The sequence below is a fragment of the Megalopta genalis genome, chromosome 5 (assembly GCF_051020955.1).
Source record: "Megalopta genalis isolate 19385.01 chromosome 5, iyMegGena1_principal, whole genome shotgun sequence".
NCBI classification, from domain to species: domain Eukaryota; kingdom Metazoa; phylum Arthropoda; class Insecta; order Hymenoptera; family Halictidae; genus Megalopta; species Megalopta genalis.
Genome location: NC_135017.1, coordinates 3,312,174 through 3,337,721, shown reverse-complemented (window position 1 = coordinate 3,337,721; position 25,548 = coordinate 3,312,174). Strand labels below are relative to the sequence as shown.

The 25,548-nt window shown below is 35.4% G+C and overlaps 3 protein-coding genes across 5 annotated transcripts in view; 2 read left to right on the top strand and 1 right to left on the bottom strand.

Annotated features, from left to right (window-relative positions):
* Flo2 (flotillin-2) overlaps nucleotides 1–25,548 on the bottom strand; it is a 483,891-nt gene that overhangs the window by 65,096 nt on the left and 393,247 nt on the right. Inside the window, exon 2 of one of the 3 annotated variants that reach the window (XM_076521932.1) lies at nucleotides 16,758–16,848. The exons of the other annotated variants lie outside the window; for them this stretch is intronic. Within the exon in view, the coding sequence (XP_076378047.1) occupies nucleotides 16,758–16,797 (40 nt within the window). The 5' untranslated portion in view covers nucleotides 16,798–16,848. The remainder of the gene's footprint in view (nucleotides 1–16,757; nucleotides 16,849–25,548) is intronic. 3 annotated transcript variants of the gene reach the window in all.
* LOC117217503 (glucose dehydrogenase [FAD, quinone]) lies at nucleotides 292–8,813 on the top strand. The gene is made up of 5 exons (XM_076521929.1): nucleotides 292–883; nucleotides 2,530–2,965; nucleotides 4,055–4,451; nucleotides 5,833–6,115; nucleotides 7,678–8,813. Exons 1-5 carry the CDS (start codon nucleotides 476–478, stop codon nucleotides 8,038–8,040), a joined length of 1,887 nt encoding a protein of 628 aa, XP_076378044.1. The 5' UTR covers nucleotides 292–475; the 3' UTR covers nucleotides 8,041–8,813.
* Nucleotides 13,114–20,661, top strand: LOC117217492 (glucose dehydrogenase [FAD, quinone]). The gene is made up of 5 exons (XM_076521935.1): nucleotides 13,114–13,653; nucleotides 14,700–15,129; nucleotides 16,519–16,915; nucleotides 18,185–18,467; nucleotides 19,303–20,661. Exons 1-5 carry the CDS (start codon nucleotides 13,135–13,137, stop codon nucleotides 19,663–19,665), a joined length of 1,992 nt encoding a protein of 663 aa, XP_076378050.1. The 5' UTR covers nucleotides 13,114–13,134; the 3' UTR covers nucleotides 19,666–20,661.

Sequence of the window (25,548 nt, the reverse complement as noted above, 5' to 3'; positions counted from 1 at the left end):
GCAACAAGGAGACTATAGTGCAGAGCTCTTCAACATGCTTTGCGGCGGGCACTGGGCATAACCACGGGCTGAGGGCAAAGCTGCGAGGCGAATCTACGAGCAAGCGTCCTTGCGGAGTAGGAAGGTGAGAAAAAAAGGGGGAAGTGTTTAGGTTTTCACGTAATCCTCCCACTCTCACTCGCACCCATTATATGGAAAAAGTTCGATGTCCATTCTATTTCACGCAAATTTGACGTTATCTACAGTCGACCTCTGCTATTGTTTTCAGCCACTAATGTAAAATGTAATCAAGTGGAGGGGAGACCCACGAAAAGCTAAGGAAGAAACAAACACTGTTGCCTTCGGAAGTGGGCACAATAGCCCGCCGATCGGTGTTTTCTCTGGATATAAAATCGCAAGTAGTTAAACGTGTGCAAGTAGCCTCAAGTCTCACGTGCAAGTAGTTAAACAGCTCTGCTATAGTGCGCCGATCGAGATGTCACTAGCAGGTTGGGTTTCAGCTATTAGGATAGGGGCTACCGTCCTGTTTGAAGCGCGTATCTTCATTTTATTGCAACTACTGATCGTACTATTCAGACCAGACATTGCGGATCGTGAAAATAGAGTGAAACCCGTGTCGCCGCTAAATCTGCGAAATGAGTACGATTTCGTGGTGGTTGGAGCTGGATCAGCTGGATCAGTGATAGCCAATCGGCTGTCAGAGAATGGAAATTGGACGGTGCTCCTGGTGGAAGTTGGATTGGATGAACCGGAGATCACTGATGTGCCTCTAGCCTTTGCGATCCCGGAATTCACTCCCTACAACTGGCAATTCAAAACTGAACCGTCGAAGAACTATTGTCAGGCGATGAACAAGCAGCAGTGCAACTGGCCACGTGGCAGGGTAAAATTGTTGATATAGACATATCATATATACATGTTCAAGGCTTATCAGATCTGTATTCTATTTTGTTAAACTATAAAGTTGTGAGAGTAATTCAATTTTGCTAAATCTCACTGTTCTTAGGAAAATACATGAAAGTAGTTCGATAAACCATTTGTAAGTGACATATGAATTACTCACAAATTTAGCTTAATGATAAGAGCCTATCGGGATCTAAAATTATTTCTAATTACATTATAATTTTTACAATGACGTCACTAAAGGCAAATCGCTCGATTGTGCTGTTAATATCAACTATTTTGATGAAAATTAAAAATTGTACTTTGTAATATATACAGAATATGGTAGCGTTCAAGACTTTAATTAACGAGGGTACCATTCGCTTGATAAATCGAGCTACATAATGGCAAACGATTCTTGTGGAAACAAATGACTCTTAAAAAATTGTATCTCAGATAATATTTGTTAGGATTAGTTGGATCTTTCATATTTCAATCGTGAAGTTTTGGCTAATTATAGAGTTTTTATTTCCAATTGAAAAATCGATCTCAAATTTCTCTAGATAAGTAATTTAGAAAGTATAGACCTTAAATATAGAGCCTTTAGAAAATTACAGTTATTGCAAAAATAGCTAAGCACATATTTTTCATAATTGAAAAATTTGATCAAAACACCTGATCAAAATTGATTATCGTATAGTGGAGAGCACAACATATTAGGGGAGGTACGAGTCTTCACTTTGCTGACTTCACATTCGTTTAGAAAATAGTAATAATAATAATAATAGGTATTTCTGGTGGTATCGTAATCTTAATTAGTGCATACAGTCACTAACAAAATATTTCAAATCGAAACTAGCTACAATATAACGTATTGTAGCCTTCATTAAAGACGGCATATCTCATCACATTGCAAATTTCCCGATTGTTTATGCAATATAGACCTTCAAACCTGAGTAACTTCGTACAGAAAAATATATTCGTTTTTTCGAGACAACATATAATTGTAATATTAGGTATACAAATAAGTTCTAGTCCTCTACTTTTAACCCTCGCCATACCACGTCCAAATTCTTTCATACTCAGATCTTGAGGCCTGACGTAGCCGTTTGCGTTGGGTTGAGAAAGATTACAGACTTTAATCTGCTTCAGTCACTACAATATTTACTAACGAGTACGCATTCCTTCGATGTTGAAAATATTAAAAAACGTATCGATGACTTTACCGATTCGTAACTAGGCAGTTTTTCTTGCCAGTAGCATGCGCCAGTTGTCCGATAGATGGTGGGAGGTCAGCAAAAGCAACGGGTATTATTGAAATAATTAAAGACATTTGTATATTTCCAGAAATTGAAGCAAAAATTTAGAATGGAACGACCAAAACTTACTTGTACACTTAATATAATCAATAAGTAACTGTTTCAATTTAAAATTGAGCATTGCGTAATATAGTTTGCCTTAAGTTAACGGGGTTTATATCATAAAATTACCTATTTCTAATTGTTATACAAGATGCAGTCCAACGAACATTTAAATATCACAAACTCCTTCTTAAACACCATAAAATTAAATTCCTTATAATTCCGTAGCACTTTATATAAGCCTTCAAAAATTATGCTTTCATGTACTCAAACTCTGAAAATCAAGGTTCTCGGAGGTAGCAGTGTGCTGAACGCAATGCTCTACGTTCGTGGCAACAAGAGAGACTATGACAACTGGGAAAAACAGGGAAATCCAGGCTGGGACTACGACAGTGTGCTGCCTTATTTTAAGAAGTCCGAAGACATGAGGATTGAAGAATACAAACATTCGCCTTATCACCACACTGGCGGTTACTTGACTGTTGAGCACTTCAGGTACCAAACTCCTGTGATCAAGTATCTGGTAAAGGCTACCACAGAACTGGGATACGAGCTCCTGGATGTCAATGGACCTACTCAAACCGGGGTCACCAATTCCCAGGGTACTTTGAGAGACGGGTTACGATGCAGCACTGCGAAAGCTTTCCTCCGGTCTGCTTCCAAGAGGAAAAATCTGGATGTGAGCATACTCTCGACTGTGGAGAAGATTCTGATAAGCGAAGGCATGTTACTTCGAATATTTTAGTTATGTTTTTAAGGGATCATATTGTCATTTAGGCTTGCTGGGAATTGTCTATATTTTCTTGGGCAAGAGGATGGCTTTAGAATTTCTGTTTATAGTTTTTTTTGGATAACCCGGACATTCATTTCAGTTGTTCTTGTACGTTCGTGTATATATGTATATTCACTCGGTAGACGACTCACGCCGCTGTACGGGACCCACGTACTGTACTGTACCTGACTACGCTGATTTCAGATCTGGGCCGATATAATAAACGACAATAAACTACTTTCAAACTTGGTATCGACAGTTGTAAGATTTTCGCTACTCAGACGGCGCATCACATCTCATCGTATTCTAAGCTTAAGTTAATCTTACACAGCTTCTACGCACAATAGTATGAATTTTAAGGAAATACATGCAGAATTTAACATCCATAGTCATCTGAACAATAAATATTATACACAGCGTACAACACAACCAACAGATGAAGAACGATATTCGTGTCTTACCATTCTTTCGCATTTCTTGTATTAGCTGATACTTAGTTGCATATCATTTCAAGTTATACAAAGTTTATCTCTCAGCTTTAACAAGAGAAAGCAAGAGACATACATGACAGGTATACATTATACACACATGTACTACACGCCTCATGCCCATAAACTTGAAATTAAATATTGAAATTGTTGGAATTAGTCCCTCAAATGCTTTCATTCACAGTTCCTATAAAAAATTCATTTCATCTTATGATTTATTTAAATCGACACAGTTTAATTTATACATTTTAGGCAACCTATTAGATATACTCAAACGCTATCGTATGCTTTTCGATCCAGTAGCATTATTAATTAAACATCGAGTCAACACGTCTGCTGTTTTCAAAACGATTACGCAACATTTTACAGATCTTCAAACATCTTTAAACAACTTCCAAGAACAGTCAACATCTCTGTACACATTCGAACTCTTTCAACTATAACATGGTTTCCATTCCAACATTAATTTCAATTTCAGATCTAGTGTCAGTATGTCACTTATCTGTAAACAAATATTTTGTTTGATGTGTGAATGTTTTTCATTGTTCCAGACGACGATTCAAAGAGAGCATACGGCGTCGAATTTCGAGTAGGCCTGATCAGCCATACGGTCACGGCAAAACGCGAGGTCATTTTATCCGCTGGCGCTATACAATCGCCGCAATTGCTCATGCTGTCCGGTATCGGTCCGAAAGATCATCTGGACGGTATAGGGGTGAAGACTGTGCACGATGCACCGGGCGTGGGTGAAAATCTACAAGACCACGTGTCGATCGGTGGTTTGCTGTATTTGATGGACCCACCAGCAAATTATACGGGGAAGGACCCATTCACATTCAATTTGTTCAAGTCCGTCACCGAGAAAGACGTCACGGATTTTGCCCTGGAGGGAAGGGGAACATTGTATGCGTTGCCAATCTGCGAGGCTATGGCATTTATCAATACTAAGTAAGTATTTTATTATAGTGCCAAACAAAAGACTGGGAAATATTATAGAATCTGGATTAATTATTAGCTTAACATATTTTTCAATTTTTAACAATAACTTTTTCATTAATTGATGGATTCAAATCTAGGAATAATAATGTATGACTGCTTCGATTTCAATCTATATATATCGTCAATGAATTATTCGAAATATTCAGAGTCTTGAATAATCAAATCTTATATTATTATAAGATTATTAAGATTATACAGGAGACCGTTTATTCAAGAGAATTTGCCGGCCTATTCACCAATTTGTGTATTTAATCTCTTGAAATGTAATTTGAAGTCATTAAAAATTTCGAATAATTAATTAAAGATGTATTTATGCATGCCGTTATTAAACTATTAAAGATAAATCTTCTAATACAAGTATTGGCTTATTAAACTCATTAAGGGAAGGAATGCAGTCGAATAATTACTAATAACCCATTTATTGCATTTCACAGTATATGCAAGCTACTGCGCTCGAAAGAATTCCACTAGAATATAATATACACAAAGAGTTAGAAGGTGTTTGAGTCATTATGTTGCTGATTAGTGATCTGTTTATAATTGTGCTGTATATGTAGTGATATGTTTATAATTTCTGTATATAAATTTGCTGCTCTTTTGCTTACCTTTGCAAAGATAGGGATTAAACTCATGAATCTTTATTGTGGAAACATGCTACCTAATCAACACAATTCCTTCTTATCACAGTTTTGATTCGAAGTAACTCTTTTCTTTACGCAAATGTTGCAAACGGCTTCATTAACACGTTCCGTGCCGAGCTTTTTTTACTCGAATCTTCACACTTCGATATTTTACTAAAACTTGATGTATTACGTGCAATTATTAATTCTCGTACACATAACAACGTAACAAAAACTTATCAACGCCCATTCTTGCGGTGGAAATTGATTCTTCGGTTCTAAATTTCTTGTAAACAATTTGTTCAGTTCACTAAGTAAACATGCAAGCGTGTACCATCGATGGTACACGTGGCACGGAACGTGTTAACGAGATATTCAGGAAAAACAAGGATTAGTTGAAGAGTAAGTATTGTCACACCCTACCGACGCGATAGCGAGCACTACACTGCATTGCTAACGAGAACGGGACACCAGTCGTACAATCACTCTAATTGGATAGGGTTATTTTACTTCAGGAATACCATTTTTCAATGGTAACACACAAAAATTTTGTACCACTGTCTTTTCAACAAGATATTCAACGAACTCTATAAAATCATCAAATACTTATCAAGCAATTATGTCCTCTTCCTGCGTGTTATCAATAACAAATTCGTGTGAGAATTTATTACTAACACTATATTCACAAATTTATTCAAATCCTGCTTCAGGTACGCGAACAAAACGGACGATTATCCTGATATACAGCTCTTCCTGACAAGCGTAACGGATGCAAACGACGGCGGTGTTTTCTTAAGTCAGATCGGCAATGTGAAGGACGACTTCTACGCAGAGATGTTTGAGAATATAATCTACAAACCTTCATATAGTGCCGTTCCGCTTTTGCTAAGACCTCGTAGCAGAGGATACGTGAAATTGCGTTCGAGTAACGTGTACGAGCATCCGATTATCGTTCCCAATTATTTCCAGGATCCACATGACCTTAACGTTTTGGTAAGTAGGCACTTATTCCCTTTGAGCTACAAAGTATTTTCTTCTCTTTATTTCATAATACTACAATTGTTCTATGTACCATGTAATTGCATAATTTACTACGTAATTTATTCATGAATATGATGCGAATCATGAAAATAACGTATTCATGCAAAAGTCTATTTATAAAAAAAAAATAACGAAATTTGAATTATTTGTTTGAATTATTACTACATTAAACAATATATACTAATAAGAGAAACTTTAAACCTGATTTTCTCGGAACCCTATGCCCTATGTGAGACCCTACGCTAGAGAAACCACAAAAAGTTCTCAAATTTAAATCTTTGTAATCTTTTTAACAACTGGCTATTATCAAAGTCCAAAAAGCGAATAAACTGTTAAACTTGATATAATCTTGATAACTAAGAATATTTTGATTCTACTGATAAAATATATGGAAGTATCTCAAACAGAAACACTGTTTGCTTTGAAGACGTAAGTGTTACGATAAACAAACACATTTTTTCCAACTTCATGTTTTCCCCCACAATTTCAATTTTATCAATGATTATTTACATGGGAGTTTACATATACAGTTATACTTACGATGCAGCAACTAGGATCGAGATCGGCGTTACGTAAATTACCAAAAAATAACAGATGAATCCGTTCGTGACGTCACGAATGAACAGTTCAGCAGAGTAGGTACTAAAGGGCAGCGTCGTCGACCGCCGCGATATGACCTGATTAATCATAAACGTGAAAGCTTCTCTGGCATCCCTGCTGACCTGTAGCTCTACCCTGCTAAGGTGGTTATCCGTGACGTCAGAGATAAAAACGCGTGACATTTTAGGAATGTCATGGCGACAACGATCAAGAGCTACTCAAAGACTTCTCCGTCAACTTGTATGCAAAAGAATTATACATGGATGGGTATTAAAATTGCAAAAAAAAAAATAATCTTGATAGAAACTGTTCGTTTATCGTAATATTTGCCTCTTGAAATTATGAAGTGCTTTCTGTGTTTTTCTGAAAGTGTTCCTGTTTGAGATTCTTTGATATTATCAGCAGAATCAAAATATTTTTAGAGATGATGATTATGATAAGGTTAGCAGTTTAGTCCCTTTTTGGATTTTGATAATAGCCAATTCTTAAAAAGTATACAAAGTTTGAAATTTGAGAATTTTTTGTTTTCCTAGCATAGAGTCTCAAGACGTAGGGTTTCGAAAACCTCAGGTTTAAAGTTTCCCTTAATGGTATTTGTATATGGTTTTTACTTTTACATTTTCACACATTATTCAAAACGGATATAGAATATTCTATACCAATTTCTATAATAACAATTAAATTACAATAATAATTAAATTACAATAATAGTTAAATTGTAAATATAATTAAATTATAGTAATAATAATTAAATTATAATCTCTAGAATAGTATTATTGTATAATAACCTGAACTCAAAACACAGACAAAATTAGTCAAGTAATAATATTTTATATTCTAATTTTTCGATTAATTTGATTCGACGAGTTAAATCTATTTCTATGGTAATCAAAATGATTTTCTGATGTTAACAGATAGAAGGTGCAAACTTCATATACAATCTCAGCCAGACACCATCTTTGAAAAGTCTGAACGCCAGAGCGAACCCAAATCGAATCCCAGAATGCTCGTCTTTCAAGTTTCCATCGGACGATTACTGGAAATGCCAAGCAAGATTCTACACATCAACGATCTATCATCCGTGTGGGACTTGCAAGATGGGCCCAGCGACTGACAAGATGGCCGTCGTGGATCACAGACTTAAAGTACACGGAATTAAGGGACTGCGAGTGGTTGACGCGTCGATTATACCGAATATTACCTCTGGAAACACGAATGCGCCGGTTATTATGATTGCCGAGAAAGCTGCAGACATGATCAAGGAGGACTGGAAATAGTACATATAGATTATAGATTGTGCTTAACCGTGTCGAATTGTCGAAATGGAAAATCTTGATGCTATAGACGCTAACGAAATTGTGATTTCTCGAAGAAATTTTGTATACTGTTTTCAATTACACATGATCAAAGCTCAAGTGATAAAGTGATACCTTATTTCAATATTTAAAAAACTGGTCCATTTTTTTAATTTTAATAAATTTCATTCTAACAAATAATCTCATAATATGGTTGAAGGCAATTAATTTTTTTTTTTATTTTAATATTTCAAGAAAATATCTTATTTAGAGCAATTTGTTAATTGCAAATTACTCCATCTTTTTTAAATAATGAAGAAATCGATATATTATTCTCTTGTATCAAGAAAATAATCTGGTTAGTGATACATTTATTGTTTCCAAGCTATCCAACAGTTTAAGACGTAATATTTTGTCTGAATTAGTAAAATTTGTTCTTGGCATAATAAAATATTGAAAATAAAATAAACTGTTATGCAAAGATGACTACTGTTGTTTACATTGATCTTGCGCTATTTGGAAGTGATTTTTGCGTTACAGACTTCATTTTCATAACGAATTCTTCTACGACGATGGCTGGGTCAATTTAGACCAAGTTCAATTACAGCGTTGGTGGCGATCGAGGTTCAAAGGGATTGATTTAGTTTATAATATGGTGAATTTTGAAAATGAAGAGACATCGAAAATGTATTCTGATTTACAATTAGTTTGTTAATGCAAGTTGACAAAGAGTAATACAGATTTGATGAAGTTAACCATTACTGTTTCTATTACTAAACTATTCCTTTTAATTAAAACATATCTTTTGTGCAAATCGTGAATATTTTTAAATATCCTAAGTGCTAGATCTTTACATAGTATTAAGTATTTTTATTTCGAAATTATATTTTGGTAACATTGAATTTTCGTTATTTAAGATTCGAATCTTTTGAAATCGAAGATCGATAGATGGAAATCTCTTTAAAAGTGCCACAGAAGCGACCGCAATTTTATTTATCCTTCAATAAATTATTTGGTTTAATATTATGTTTAATATTATACTACTTTTACATACAGTACAATCATCAAAAAACCAGTTAGTAAAGAACCAAGAATTTTTTAAGATGTTAGTTCGACTGTTTTATATAGTTGTTCAATATTTCCTTATTTTTTAGAAAGTATCTTCTCTTCATTTCATAGGTCTTGGCATGTTCTAGCAACTCAATTGCATTGCCTGTGTCAGAATTTTCACAGGCTGACGTGTTTCGCAAAGTTGCAAACGTATTTGATTGCTTTCGAGTCGTGTCATGTTGCCTCTGAATTGCTTTCGAATCGTTTTTATTTTAGCACTACTATGTATTCATATTAATGTACACCGGCATACTGACCGCTGCCTTTTTTTGCAGACCGCCCCGAATTTCTATAAAAACAAACCGCGAGGCCCGAAGTATCGCGTCTTAGTATTCTCAGATCTGTTTAATATTATATTTAATTATGTTATTTTAATTTATGTTTTTCAGATCCGAATTCACACAGTTCCGCCGTTCGAATATTTCTGGGAGAAATTACTGCATCTCCCTTTGTATTCATAACCTGTCGTTGCTTACACGAATATTTTTACAACTCATAATGGAACGGTGAAGATTTTTTATATCTATTTCTATTTAAATTCGCTTTGGTTGCATTGAATGATTGATATTATTCGATGCACTGGCTGAAATTTGGCCACTTTTACTGTGACAATAATATTATAACATACTAATATGATAATAATAGTATAATAGTAATATAGTAACATTATAAGAATGCTGCAATAATGCTACAACTGTAGTGACATTATAATAATGCCACAGTGATAATGTCATTGTTGAACGCCCGATAAGTGAATAGTCGTACGTAGTCGCGCTACTTGTAGCACAATACTGGCGTATGAATAATAACATCGATCAAATTTTCAGCACGCAGAAAAGTTGCCGAGATTTACGAAAGGTATTTTATATATTTTCATTATAGGCTCAATTAAAAAAGTTAAAAATGAGAATTTTTTAATTTCGTTCGCCATTCAAAGTCATAGCAAAAAAGTATTTTAATCGTCATCTAGTAGACCATTCCCTTTATCATCTAAAAAAATTCAAGTCATTTAGTTCAGTTTCAAAAACGTTATTGCGCTTTAAAAGGTGTTTTCCAACTTTTGTTTGTAAGTATATATCCGAAATGTGAACAGCCGATATGCTTCACTTCTCCCGTTAAACTAGCGTACATTGTTCATCGTGTACTCAAGTGGGGCCAGACTTCATTACATTTCTTGAAGTATGCTAATTGCGTCATCTATTATCAATATAGAACACCTGTATAAAGGATAGGTCAAGGTTGTTTTGATCTATGACCCTATACATGCCGCGTTAAGACTCCTCGCCCACGTACTCTAGTCTCTAATGCTCGTTTGTAACTGTAAAATAAATGTCATACGACTTTCGTCTTCAATTTCTGCGCATATTTCACAAATATCCTACAGCAGTAATTGTATCATATTCATCAATTGTTGTATTGATAGGTAAAACCACGGGGAAATGCATTTCGTTTGGTGATGAGATCAGCCATTTCCTTCCTCATAATTTAACCCTAGAAAGATAACCATATGACAACGTACGTAAAAGATAACCATACGCTTCAGAGGCGCATGCTTTTCTAAGGCGTCAATTTTATACTAACAATGGATATTTATTTAAGTTAATCTAGTCATTTTAAAGGTTTGGCATTATTGTAAAAATAAAATGCATTTATATTATATTTTTTTATATTTTAAGTAATTTTAAACTTAAATCACTAGACCTCTATGAAAAATTAACAAAAATCAACAGTCTTCGCAGGCGCCTCTGCGACGTAGGTTATCTTTCTCGGGTTAATAGACCAAAATTTCGTTCGACGACAGAGCACTGACTAGAAATTAGATCAGTTGAACTTGATATGGCCTTGAGATATAAGTTGGAATGTATTCTAGAGAATTTGTCTAAACCTTTTGCAAGGCTCTGAAGGTACGAAAATTGTAACGATGCACTGTTGCAATTCCTCGCGAACAATATATTATCTTATCTTAAACTACAAGAAACGCTCGTATAACATGGTAGATACGTTCCTAGAAAAAAAAAATGTCGTGTTATTAAAAACTTATTAAAAACAAAAAACGAAAACTTATTGGAAACAGACATTTCTTTTTAATTTCATATAAGCAACTTAATTTTTATTAAAAATTTAAACGTATGTATAACACAAGACAAAATAAAGAAATATTATTTTCATTTAAAATGTAACTCTAATTTAATAAATTTCTTCCTCATCACTACTCAGTACAGTCAAACCGTCGCGTCGGTTGAATTGGTTGAATCGATTTCGCTTTCCGATCCTTCTTTTTTTCATTAAATTTTTTGCACCTTCTATCCTCTTTAAAATATCTGTAATTTTGGTTTGTTTGCTGGTTCTAACATGGTCATTGTAGATTTCATGGTATGAAGATAAACAATTTCACAGCTCCCTTTTGAATTAATTATAATAATCATATTTTCATGTAAAGAGAGAGAGAGAGAGAGAGAGAGAGAGAGATACTATGGTTCATTATTCCTTCCCGTTATTATTTTACGGTAATTAAACTTTTAAATACGTTAAACAAAAATCATATTATCCAGTGCTGTAGAAATACAGTGTCGGTCTAAGCTTTTCGTAATTTTCTTGTCATGTTAGAGCGAAACCGTGTTATACGATGCCATGTTGTAGCACATCCAAATGCACCTCACCGTGTTTTTACAAAATTTCTGATGTGTCAAAAATATGAGAAAATTAAATTATCATTCTGGTTCATTCACAATTTCCGACCAAAATACAAAGTAAATTCCATATTCTTTGGAAGCTGTTCCATCAAACCATTTAATTGAATTCAGTAATCCAGAAATTTTTCAACATTTCTATTTGCTATATAACTATAGAAAACTTTGCAAACCAGTTATAAACTGACTAATCGGATATAGGGAGACGAATTCGATTGTAGATTCATTTTGCAATGGGAACCTAGTTTTTATCTTGCAGAATGCATTATATTGCATCGCGGGATGCCATGGACTCACACAACTGTAGAAGTAAAAAGTGAGAAACTATCTGCTGGCGTGAATTGATTATGAATTTTCCAATTGACACATATAAAATTATTATTTTCCTGGTTCTTGAATCGTTGAAAATATTCAGGCTATTTGAATTGTTGTTTCTATTTTCAGATATATGCGTTGAACACTTTCGACTAGAGCCTTTTAATTACAACGCAATTAGTATTTCATAATAAAGCAGATGAAAATTAAGGAAGGTTTCACTCATCACTTCGTTGATTTCGCGTATATACGAAAATTGCACACCATCAAATTCTGTATATTTCAATGACAACAAGTTGCACTTAATAATTTTCATCTTGAAATTTATTCCTCGATTAACGGTGATTACACTTTTGCTTTAATTCCAAAGCTTTGCCGCAATGCATGAATATTTCTATACACCAAGAAATTGTCCCAGAAAGCAATACCCAAACACTATTATGTCCGTCTTCATTTAACTTTTGCATATTCTTATAAACATGGTTCGATTTGAATCTTTTTTTATTTTAATTAGCAAGGTATGGACTATCGCATCAATATTTCTACACTTTAAAACAGGATTCGGTAATACCGAAAAATCAAATACAAATTCTTATTTTGTAGCCGCAACGTAGAAAAACAAATATTTGATCACGTTAATTATACAACTTAAACTGTTAATAAGGATAATTTAGTGCAGAGCTGTTCAACATGCCTTGCGATGGGCATCGGGCAAAGCTACGGGCAAGTGTCTTAGCGGAGCGGGGACGTGAGAAAAAAGAGGGAAGTGTTTAGGTTTTCATGCCATCCTCCCTCTCACACTCGCATGCATTGCCATTATATCCTCATTCGTCCGATGCTCATTCTAATTCACTCAATTTCAACGTTATTTACAATCGACCTCTGTCAATGGCTTCAGCCAATAACGTAAAATGTAGTTAAGTGGAGGGGAGATCCACGAGAAGATAAGGAAGGGACATGGATGCCCAAGGAAGTTAGCACTATAGTCCGCCGATCGGTGTTTGCCCTGGACTTAAAATCGCTGCCCTCACAGCAAGGAGTTAAACAGGCCTGTTACAGTGCGCCGATCGAGATGTCAGTAGGAGGTTGGCTCTCAACTTTTAGGATAGCGGGTACCCTCTTGTTCGAAGCACGTCTCGGCATTTTATTGGAACTACTGATCTTCCTATTCAGACCGGACATTGCCGATCGTGAACATAGAGTGACACCCGTGTCACCGACCAATTTGCGAAATGAGTACGATTTCGTGGTGGTCGGAGCTGGATCAGCTGGATCAGTGATGGCCAATCGGCTGTCAGAGAATGGAAAATGGACGGTACTTCTGCTGGAAGCTGGGCCGGATGAACCGAAAATCTCTGATGTGCCTGCAATGTTTCCACTTATGCAATTGTCCCCTCTGGACTGGCAATTCAAAACTGAACCGTCGAAGAACTATTGTCAGGCAATGAAAAACCATCAGTGCAACTGGCCACGTGGCAGGGTAAAATTATTGATATAGTAATGTCCACGTTCAAAACATATCAAATCTGTATTTTATTTCGTTCAAGTATAAAGTTGTGAGAGTAATTCAATTTTGCTAAATCATACTTATCTTAGGAAAATGCGTGAAAGTAGTTCGTGAATCCATTTTTAAGTAGCATATGAATGACTCACAAATTCATCTTAATGATAAAAAGGTATCGAGATCTAAAATTATTTCTGATTGCATTGTAATTTTTTATTTGTTTTTTCTGTGAGTTGGTAGTATCAAGTATTTTGATGAAAATTAAAAATTGTACTTTGTAACATATGTATACAGAATGAGGTAGAGTTCAAAATTTCAACAACCGAGGGTAGCATCCGCTTGAAAAATAGAGAAAACTGTGAATTTTAGGGCTTATATCTGCAACTTTATTCAATGTTATATTTTACATGATACAGTAGATGTAAAATGTGAGGGAATTTAAGACAACGCTGTAACAAATTTTCTTTCTTTCCGATTATACAGATAGTATTTTGCAGACAATTTTAGACCTTTAGATCAAAAGTAATTGTGCACATAATATTAGGGGAGGTTTAAGTCATCACTTTGCTTCGATCACTGCATCACTTCCCAGCGGACACACATTACATCGATGTCGGAAACATTACAAAATGCATCGACAACTTTACCGATTCGAAACCACGCATTTCTTTTTTTACTAATGGCATGTGTCAGTTGTCATAGATGGAGGATGGTCGGCAAATGCAATGGGGATTATTTAAATGATTAAAGACATTTGTATATTTCCAAAAATCGGAGCAGAAGCTTAGAACGTAACGACCAAAACTTATTTTACGTCCAATATAATCGATAAATAAAGGATTCCATTTAAAATGAAGCATTGTATGATATAGTTTGCCCTAAGTTGCCCTAAGTCCAACGAATGTTTAAATATCTCGAACTCCTTCTGAAACACCATAAAATTAAATTCCTTATAATTCCGTCTAACCTTATATAAGCCTTCAGAAATTATGCTGACATGTATTCAAACTCTAAAAATCAAGGTTCTCGGAGGTGGCAGTGTGCTGAACGCAATGCTCTATATCCGTGGCAACAAGAGAGACTATGACAGCTGGGAAAGTCTGGGAAACCCCGGCTGGGATTACGACAGTGTGTTGCCTTACTTCAAGAAGTCTGAAGACATGAGGATCGCAGAATACAAAAATTCACCTTATCACCACACTGGCGGTTACTTGACAGTCGAGTACTTCAAGTACCAAACTCCCATGATCAAGTATCTGGTAAAGGCTACCACAGAACTGGGATACGACGTCGTGGATGCTAATGGAGCTACTCAAACCGGGGTCACCAATTCCCACGGTACTTTGAGAGACGGGTTACGATGCAGTACTGCGAAAGCTTTCCTCCGGCCTGCTTCCAAGAGGAAAAATCTGGATGTGAGCATATTCTCGACTGTGGAGAAGATTCTGATAAGCGAAGGCATGTTACTTCAAATATTTTAATTATGTTTTTAAGAGATCATATTGTGATATAGGCTTGTTGAGACTTGTCTATATTTTGAAGGGCAAGAGTCTGATTTTAGAATTTCTGTGAATTCATTTTAGTGTTTCTTGTACCATCAGTTTACTTATATATACTATTACAATTATTTCCAACATTGCATATTGAATATTAACTCTTTGGTAAATTATTTGGTATGTCTATTTAATAAAAATTATTTTATAGTGCTCATGTTGTTAACTCGCGTGTTACTAATTTTCTAAAGGTGTGTGCATACTCGAGCTATCGAATTTGGTCTAGTTAGATAGAGTATACGAACGCTCGGATACTTCGACACAATTAGGATTTCAATTCGTCTTGTTTAACGACTTTTTCTGACTACACTGATTTCAGATCCAGACCGACATAGTAAACAATAATGTGTTACTTTAAAAGTTGCTATCGATAGATTTAAGATTTTCGCTGCTCAGTCCGCGCATCGCGTCGCGTTGTATTCTAACCCTAATTTAATCTTACACAGCTTCTACGCCCAATAATGAATTTTAAGGAAATTATGTAAAATATACACACAGCATACAACACAATAACAGATGAAGTATGATATTTACTTGCGACTAATACGTGATTTTGAATGCTTTACTTTTGAAAACATCACTTTCTTACCAGTTTTCCACATTACTTGTATTTGCTAATACTTAGTTGCATATCATTCCAAGGTCTACAAAGTTTATCTCTCAGCTTTAACAAAAAAAAGCACTAAACATATACAACATGCATACATGATACACACACATACTATACACAAGATACAAGTCCGACCTCCTTCTCATAAACTTGCATATGAATATTGGAATTTGTTCAGAAACAAAGGTGGTGTCCTATAGTATTTTAGAGATTATTGAAGACCACCAAGGAACTTTGAGAAGTATCAAACACGCACACATTCAACTGCTTTCGATCATACTTTCAATTGAAAATTAAAATCATCATGTTTCTTCTTTCCAAACTGTTTCATTTCAGGTCTTATTTAAACGAGCGTAGTATAATTTAAACATTTTAAGCAATGTATTAGATATACTCAAACGTTGTCAGATGCATTTCGTTCCAGTAGTATTATCAACTGAACATCAAGGGTCAACACGTCTCCTGTTTTCAAAACGTTTATGTAACATTTCACAGATCTTCAAACATCTGAAGAAAACTAACAAGAACTTTCAACATTTTCAAACACCTTCGAACTCTTTCAAATGTAACATGGTTTGCTTTCGAACATTGATTTTAATTTAAGATCTAGAGTCAGTATTTAAACTTGTCTGTTAACAAATATATAATATTATGTATGAATGTGTTCCATTGTTACAGACAACGATACGAAGAGAGCATATGGCGTCCAATTTCGAGTAGGCCTGTTCAGCCATACGGTCACAGCAAAACGCGAGGTCATTTTATCCGCTGGCGCTTTACAATCGCCGCAATTGCTCATGCTATCCGGTGTCGGCCCGAAAGATCATTTAGACGCTGTAGGGGTGAAGACTGTGCACCATGCACCGGGCGTGGGTGAAAATCTGCAGGACCACGTGGCAATGGGTGGTATGACTTACTTGATAGACCCGCCAGCAAATTATACGGGGAAGGACCCATTCACATTCACTTTGTCCGAGTCTACCAACGAGAAAGTCGTCGAGGAATTCACTGTGGAGCGCAAAGGAAAATATTATTCTTTGCCAATCTCTGAGGCTATGGCATTTATTAATTCTAAGTAAGTATCTTATTATAGTGACAAACAACTACATATGTTGGAAAATTTTTATGTTCAGTGATGGAGATTGGGAAATGTTATAGAACTTGGTTTAATTAACAGCTCGATGTCAACTAATGGCATTAACAATGCTAACAGTTGTCCTGCACAAGATACGTACTTCAGAATTTGTCATTTTATAATGAATAATTTAGTAATTTTTAAGAATAATTTTTTCATTCATTGATGGATTAAAATCTATGAAGAATAATGTAAGACTGCTTAGATTATAATGTATATATGTTGTCAATAAATTATTTGACATTTTCTCAGACGTGAATAATCAAATGTAATAGTAAACATGAGACCGTCTACTGAGAGGAATTTGTCGGTTTATTCACCAATTCATGTATTTAAGCTACTACTGAACTATTAAATTGAATAATTTATTGAAGATTTATTTATGCATGTTGTTATTAAACTATTGAAGTTAAATCTTTTAATATAAGTTTCAGCTTATTAAACTTATTATGTGAAGGAAAAACAAAATGCAATGAAAGAAAAATGCAGTCAATTAATTATTAATTATCCATTAATTGCATTTTCCAGTATATGACAGCTACTACTTCAAAAAAAAAATCCTCTATAATATAATATACACAAAATTAGAAGATGTTTCAGTCATTATGTTGCTGAATACTAGTCTGTTTATAAAACAGAGACTTTTAAAGTCTACTTTTGCTTACCTCAGCAAAGATAGGATTTATACTCATGAATTTTTATTGTGGAAACATGTTACCTAATCAACTAGATTCTTTGTCATCACAGTCTTGATTCGAGGTAACTTTGATCTTTACGTAAATGATGCAAACCGCTTCATTAACGAGATATTCTGGAAAAATACGGCTCAGTCGAAAAGCGAGTACGCGATAACGCCCCACCGTCGCGATAGCGTGCAAGACTATGCATTGGTTCCGAGGACGGGACACCAGTTGTTCAACCTCTCTAATTGGTCAGAGTTATTTCACTTTCGGAATACCATTTTCCAGTGGTAACGCCAGTCCTGAAACACCTTGTATAATCACTAAAAATTTTGTTCCACTGACTTTTTAACAAGAATCGATCAACTCCGTAAATCCTCAAATCCTTATGAAAAATTCACGTCATCTTCCTGCGTGTTATCAGTAACAAATTTGTATGACAACTTATTACATGATTTATTCAAATATTCAAAAAATTGTAGATATTATGAAACAATCAAATATTTACATATTTATTCGAATTCTTCAGGTACGCGAATAAATCGGATGATTATCCTGATATACAGCTCTTCCTGTCAAGCATAACGGATGAAGCCGACGGCGGGATTTTCGTAAGTAGGGTCAACAATGTGAACAACGACTTCTACGCGGAAATGTACGAGAATATAATTTACGAGCCTTCGTACGGATCCATTCCCCTTTTGCTAAGACCTCGTAGTAGAGGGTACGTGAAATTGCGCTCCAGCGACGTAGACGAGCTTCCGATGGTTGTACCCAATTACTTCCACGATCCACATGACCTTAACGTTTTGGTAAGTAGGCTGTTTAAAAATTCAAATGAGTATTTTCATCCAGTAGTTTGAAAAGATCGATTTTCTTTTAATTATCTACTTTCCATCATGACCACTACAATTGTTAGTAAATACTAATTTTTTCTTAATTGCTTATATGCTGAAAACAAGAAAAAATCTACAGTGTTTTATGAAATAAAGTAACTACTTAATTTGTCGAAAATGTCGAATGTCACTTTAATGGACACAGAAATTGTCACACTTATGCTAGAGAGCCGTCACGGTTAAATTACTTATTATTTCAGATTCGAAAAATTAGTAAGTATTCTTCAGACATTCTGAAATAAGGATGAATAGCGTTTTTCTTAAAATTATCACTGTGGCGTAGTAAAATAAAATTCGGAAGTTCACGCACCGTGACTTGTTCATTGATTCGAACGCACCTCGTCGCCCCCCCCCCCCCGTGTTCTATCACGCTCCATGTTCGAAGCACGTTCAATTCGATCGATCGACCACGTTGTAATTCGCGCCCTCGCCTCTCATTGGTCAGTGTTTTTCATTAATAACTTGTAAACAAGGCCGCGGGTTGGATTTTCGCAAAGGAAAAAGTTATTTCAGATAACCCCGCTGGCCCCAATTTTTAGCTGTTAAAATAATTATGGAACATCCTGTATATATATATTGAATATTCAATGTGGTCCAGTTATTTTGTTCAGCCTCTATAGTAATCGCAACTGAAAACAAAATCAATGTTTGTTAAGTATTAATATTTTATATTCTAATTTTTTCAATTATTCTGATTCGACGAGTTGAATCTATTTCTATAGTAATCAACATGATTTTCTGATGTTAACAGATAGAAGGTGCAAACTTCATATACAATCTCACGCAGACACCAACTTTGAAAAGTCTGAACGCCAGAGCGAATCCAAATCGAATACCAGAATGCTCGTCTTTCAAGTTTCCATCGGACGATTACTGGAAATGCCACGCAAGATTCTACACATCAACGATCTATCATCCGTGTGGGACTTGCAAGATGGGCCCAGCGACTGACAAGATGGCCGTCGTGGATCACAGACTTAAAGTACACGGAATTAAGGGACTGCGAGTGGTTGACGCGTCGATCATGCCTACTATCACCTCCGGAAACACGAATGCTCCGGTTATTATGATTGCCGAGAAAGCTGCAGACATGATCAAGGAGGACTGGAAATAGTACATATAGATATTATAGATTGAGCTTAACCGTGTCGAATTGTCGAAATGGAAAATCTTGATGCTAAAGAAAATCTTGATGACGCTAAAGAAATTGTGATTTCTCGAAGAAATTGTCTATACTGTTTTCAATTACACATGGTCAAAGCTCAAATGATAAAGTAATATCTTGATTCAATATTTAAAAAGCCGTTCTATTATTTGATTTTAATAAATTGCATTCTAATAAATAATCTCATATTATGGGTGAAGGTAATTAATTATTATAATATTTTAAGAAAATATTTTGTTAATAGCAATTTGTTAATCGCAAATAACTCCATCTATTTCAAATAATGAAGAAATCGATATATTATTCTATCAAGAAAATAATCTGATTAGTGATAAACTTATTGTTTGCAAGCTATCCCACAGTTTAAGACGTAATATTCTGTTTCAATTAATAAAATTTGTTCGTGACGTAATAAAGGATTGAAAATAAACTAAACTGTCATGTAAAGATGAAATATTAAACTACTTTCTTTTACGTTGTTCTGTCGGTATTTGGAAGTGATTTTCGTGTCACAGAATTCATTTTTATAACGAATTTTTCTACGATGATGCTTAGGACAATTTGAACCAATTTCAATTACATAATTGGTGGCGATCGAGGTTCAAAGGGAATTGATTTAGTTTATAACACGGTGAATTTTGAAAAGGAAAAAAAATCGAAAATGTATTCTGATTTACAATTAGTTAGTTAATGCAAGTTGACAAAGAATAATACAGATTTGATCGAGGATAGTTCTAAATATCCTAAGTGCTAGGTCTTTACTTAGTATGAAGTATTTTTATTTCGAGATTAATTTTTGGTAACATTGAAATTTCATGATTTAAGATTGGAATCTTTTGAAATCGAAGATCGATAGATGGAAATCTCTTTAATGATGTGTCGGAAGCGCCAGCAACTTGATACATATGTATACGTCAATAAAATATTTTAATTAATATCATACAATGTTTGAAATTATACTTTAAAAGGAAATGATTGAACTTCCTTTACATACAGCACAATTATCAAAAAGCCTGTAATAGGTTGCTTGCAACTAAAGTGTTAGAATGTTTCTACATTCGTATTAATTTCAACGAATTTCAAGCTATTCTGCGAGAAGAATTTTTTTACATGTCAGTTAGACTATTTTATATAGTTGTTTAATATTTCCTTATTCTTTTAAAAAAATCTTTTCTTCATCTCATTGGTATTGACGTGTTTTAGCAACCCAATTGTATTGCCTGTGTCAGAATTTCCACATTGCAAACGTATTGCGCAAAGTTGCAACTGTATTCGATTGCTTTCGCGTCGTGTCATGTGGCCTCTGAATTGCCTTCGAATCATGTCATATGGTCTCTGTATTGCTATCGAATCGTGGCAAGAAATTAGAAATCAAAAAGTTCTATCATCGTTTTTCTTCTGGCATTACTATGTATTCATACGAATGTGCACTGGTATGCTGACCGCTGCCTTTTCTTGCCGGCTGTCCCGAGATTCTATAAAAAGGAGCCGCGAGGCTCAAAGAATTGCGACTTAGTATTCCCAGATCTGCCAGTTTCAATTCCGAACTCCGAATATTTCTGGGAGAAATTACTGTATTTCCCTTTGTATTCATTACCTGTCGTTCCTTACACGAATATTTTTACAATTTATAATCGAACGGTGAACATTTTTTATATACAATTTCGTTTACATTCGTTTTGGTTGCACTGGATGATTAGATCTTTCGATGCACTGGCTGAAATTTGGCAATTTTTAATAATAATAATAGTATAATAATAATATAATTAGCGATTTTATAGTAACGCTACAATGATAATGTCATTGTTGAGCAGCCGAAACGTGTATAGTCGTTTGTAGTCGTGCCACTTGTTGTAGCACAACACTGGCGTTTTATTTTCTTTTGTCATTCCAAATAATAGTAAAATTGAAAAAAAAGTATTTTAGTCATGGTCTAGTAGACTAGTCCCTTTATCATCTAAAAAAATTCAAATCATGTAGTTCAGTTTCAAAAAAGTTATTGTGCTTTAAAAGGTGTTTTTCAATTTTTGTCTGGAATTGTATATCCGATATGTGAACAACCAGTTAAGTCTGTTTTGATTTATAACTCTAAACATGCCGACATTCTAAACGATAACGCTCGCTCGTAATTGTAATTGTAATCGTAATTGTAATCGTCTTCGATTTCTGTGTATATTCCACATCCTAGCTACAGCAGTAATTATATAATAACGGTGAATTGCTGTATTGACAGGGGAAACCGCGGGGAAATGCATTTCATTCGTTGATGAGATCAGCCTTTTCTTTTTCCACGATCTAATAGACTAAAATTTTGTTCGACGACCAGAGCACTTGCTATAAATTAGACCAGTTAAACTTGGTGCCTTGAGGTGTATATTCGAATGTATTCGAGAGAATTTTTGTAAAAAACTTTTGCAAACTTATGGAAGTACGAAAATTGTAACGATTTACCGTTGCAATTCCTTCACAGTTTTCTTGCTAATAATATTTTATCTTATCTTAAACTACAAGAGACCCTCGTCTAACATGGTAGATAGGTCCCTAGAAAATGCTGCGTTGAGTGAAAACGTGTTTTATTAAAAACTTATTAAAACTTATTGAAAACTTATTCTTTTTCATTCCACGTAAGCTACTAAATTTTTATTAAAAATATAAATGTATGTATAACACAAAGCGAAGAAAGGAAATAGCATTTCCATTTGAAATGTAACGTTAATTTAATCATTTTCTTCTTCTCACTTGAACGATATCATTCGGTTATATTCGAATATTATATCCGTTATATGATCCGGTTAATATCTTTCGTTTCACTTTTTGAACCTTCTCCTTCATTTACATTTTTTTGCATCTTCTTTGGTCATTGTAGATTTCATGGTATAAAGATAGACGATTTTGCAGCTTCCTTTTGAATTTTGCCTTCTTTTAGCGGAAAGTTATATATTTATGTACCCTTTATCATAATAATTATATTTTCATGTAAAGCCGTTTGTTAGGATCGATCCACTAGATTTAAATTTGATCCTGTGGAAGAACGGAACGGGATAATACAAAGCCTAAACGATATGAAAGTTGCCCTTACGTTTATTTAGAAGAATACTAACAGCGTAGAGCGCCGAGTCTTACGATAATTTTAACGGAAACGAATTTAACAAAGAGTGTCGGCCGAGATACATTCTCTTCAGTGAACTCACAAATAAATAAATGTTGATCGAATAGAGAGAAGCCGTTGTCGGAATACACCAACCGTATAGATACTATAGACACTAGATACTCATATAGTATGGCGTGGTGCACGTTTTGCCGACACGTCTACCGATAAGAATCTCACGGAATCTCGTCGCGAGCGATCGAGATCGAGCTAAAAAGCAAACGTACTGGGACGTCTGGGCGACAAATTTTAAACCACCATAAATTAATAATATTAAAACTCGTGCTTCTGTGTTTCTGAGCGTGTTATCCGACTGACAAGACCGCGTGCATCAATCTCAAGATTTAACAGTTCTCTTGCTAAAACGAAGGCTCGAAACAGCAGAAAACGCGAGTATGTAATATCGGAATGTCTGCGGCGTGAAACTCTATAGTATTGGGTTGGCAACTAAGTAATTGCCGATTTCAGTTATAGATGTCTTTCACTCCCATTTTTATGATATCCGTAAATGTTATATTATAAAATTATTATTATTATTATTATTATTATGTTATTTGTTATTATCCGTGAATGTTAGCAACTGGACAAATTGAATGCAGCGGTCAAGGAAAAGCGACCAGAATTGGCCAATCGTAAAGGTGTCATTTTCCACCAGGACAATGCTTGGCCGCACACGTCTTTGTCCACTCGGGAAAAATTGATGGATATTGGTTGGGAATTGATGTTACACCCACCATATAGCCCTGATCTCGCGCCATCGGATTACCATTTATTTCGATCCCTGGACAACTCCCTTCGTGGTAAAACTTTTAATGATGATGACGCTGTAAAATCTCACTTAACTCAGTTCTACGTGCGAGGAATTTTCAAGTTGTCAGAAAGATGGCAAAAGGTCATCGAACAAAATGGAAAATACATTACAGATTAAACTTCATTCTCAGTAAAAAAAATTTATTTTATTGAACAAATCGGCAATTACTTAGTTGCCAACCCAATACTAACGGGCCGACCGATCGACTTGTCTGAAACTCGGCTATTTGCCAGTGAGGCAACCCCGAGCAAACCATCTTTCGCCGTTATCGACGCTAGCGGAACACTCCGCCGGCACTGCGGGGCCAACCAAACACTCAAAATTTTACAAACCAATTGTTGTTGTCGCGACAAGTGCTAAATCGGTAACGGCACGCATTCACGCACACTCACACACACGGCAGTTAGGAACCGCTGTTCCTAATCGCTATTCCTTCCCGGCATTATTTTAAGGTAATTAAGTTTGCAAACATAATAAACAAAAATTATATTATCCAGTGCTGTAGTAGTACAATGTCGGTCAAAGATCATCGCAATTTTCTTATCATGTTAGAGCAAAACGGTGTTATACGATACCCTGTTATAGAAGGGCTACGTGCACATGGTTAAAAGAACACTAAGTGAACTTGGAGGCCCCGTAGAGCACACACACAAGGTTCACACCTTACCGCGTTTTTACAAAATTTCTGATGTGTCATAAATATGAGAAAATTAAATTATCATTCTACTTCATTCACGATTTCCGGGTATAGCCTACCGCAACAATATTTTTACGCTTCAAAATAGCATTCGGTAATACCAAAAAATCAAATACAAAATCATATTTTGTAACCGCAACGTAGAAATGCCCGATGGGCATCGGGCAAAGTTGCGGGCGAAGGGCAAAGCTGCGAGGCAAAGCTACGGGCAAGTGTCTTAGCGAAGTGGGGACGTGAGAAAAAAAGAGGGAAGTGTTTAGGTTTTCATGCTATTCTTCCTGTATCACTCGCATGCATTGCCATTATATGCTCATTCGTACGACGTCATTCTATTTTACTCAATTTCGATGTTATCTACGGTTGACCATTGTCAATATCTTCAGCCAATAATGTAAAATGTAGTTAAGTGGAGAGGAGTTCCACGAGAAGATAAGGAAGGGACATGAATGCCCAAGGAAGTGGGCACTATAGACCGCCGATCGGTGTTTGCCTTGGACTTAAAATCGCTGCCCTCACGGGCAAGTAGTTAAACAGGCCTGCTATAGTGCGCCGATCAAGATGTTAGTAGGAGGTTGGCTCAGAGCTCTTAGGATAGGGGCTATCTTCCTGTTTGTGGCGCGTATCGGCCTTTTATTGGAACTACTGATCGTGCTATTCAGACCAGACATTGTGGATCATGAATCTAGAGTGAGACCCGTGTCGCCGTTCAATTTGTAAAATGAGTACCAATCGGCTGTCAGAGAATGGAAAGTGGATGGTGCTCCTGGTGGAAGCTGGCTCGGATGAACCGGAAATCTTTGATGTGCCTGCAGCGTATGCGCTTTTGCAATTGTCACCTCGGAACTGACCATTCAAAACTGCACCGTCGGAGAACTATTGTCAGGCAATGAATAAGCTTCAGTGCAACTGGGCGCGTGGCAAGGTGAAATTTTTGATATAGTAATGCCCATGTTCAAGGCTTATGAAATTCTTTTTTATTTTGTTAAAATATTAAGATGTGAGTGCAACTTAATTTTGATAAATCACACTTTTATTGAGAAAATAAGTGCAAGTAGTTCGTGAATCCATTTTTGAGTGACACGGATGACTCACAAATTCATTTTAACGATAAGAAGATATCGAGATCTAAAATTATTTCCGATTACATTGTAATTTTTCACAGTGACGTCACTGACG

What these genes read in the sequence shown, in the direction of transcription:
- LOC117217503 (XM_076521929.1), top strand. Translation starts at nt 476, where the DNA reads ATGTCACTAGCAGGTTGGGTTTCAGCTATTAGGATAGGGGCTACCGTC. An exon ending in GCAACTGGCCACGTGGCAGG is followed by an intron (nt 884 to 2,529) that starts GTAAAATTGTTG and finishes CTGAAAATCAAG; the next exon opens with GTTCTCGGAGGTAGCAGTGT. An exon ending in GAAGATTCTGATAAGCGAAG is followed by an intron (nt 2,966 to 4,054) that starts GCATGTTACTTC and finishes TCATTGTTCCAG; the next exon opens with ACGACGATTCAAAGAGAGCA.
- LOC117217492 (XM_076521935.1), top strand. Translation starts at nt 13,135, where the DNA reads ATGCCCAAGGAAGTTAGCACTATAGTCCGCCGATCGGTGTTTGCCCTG. An exon ending in ATGGCATTTATTAATTCTAA is followed by an intron (nt 16,916 to 18,184) that starts GTAAGTATCTTA and finishes CGAATTCTTCAG; the next exon opens with GTACGCGAATAAATCGGATG. An exon ending in CACATGACCTTAACGTTTTG is followed by an intron (nt 18,468 to 19,302) that starts GTAAGTAGGCTG and finishes TGATGTTAACAG; the next exon opens with ATAGAAGGTGCAAACTTCAT.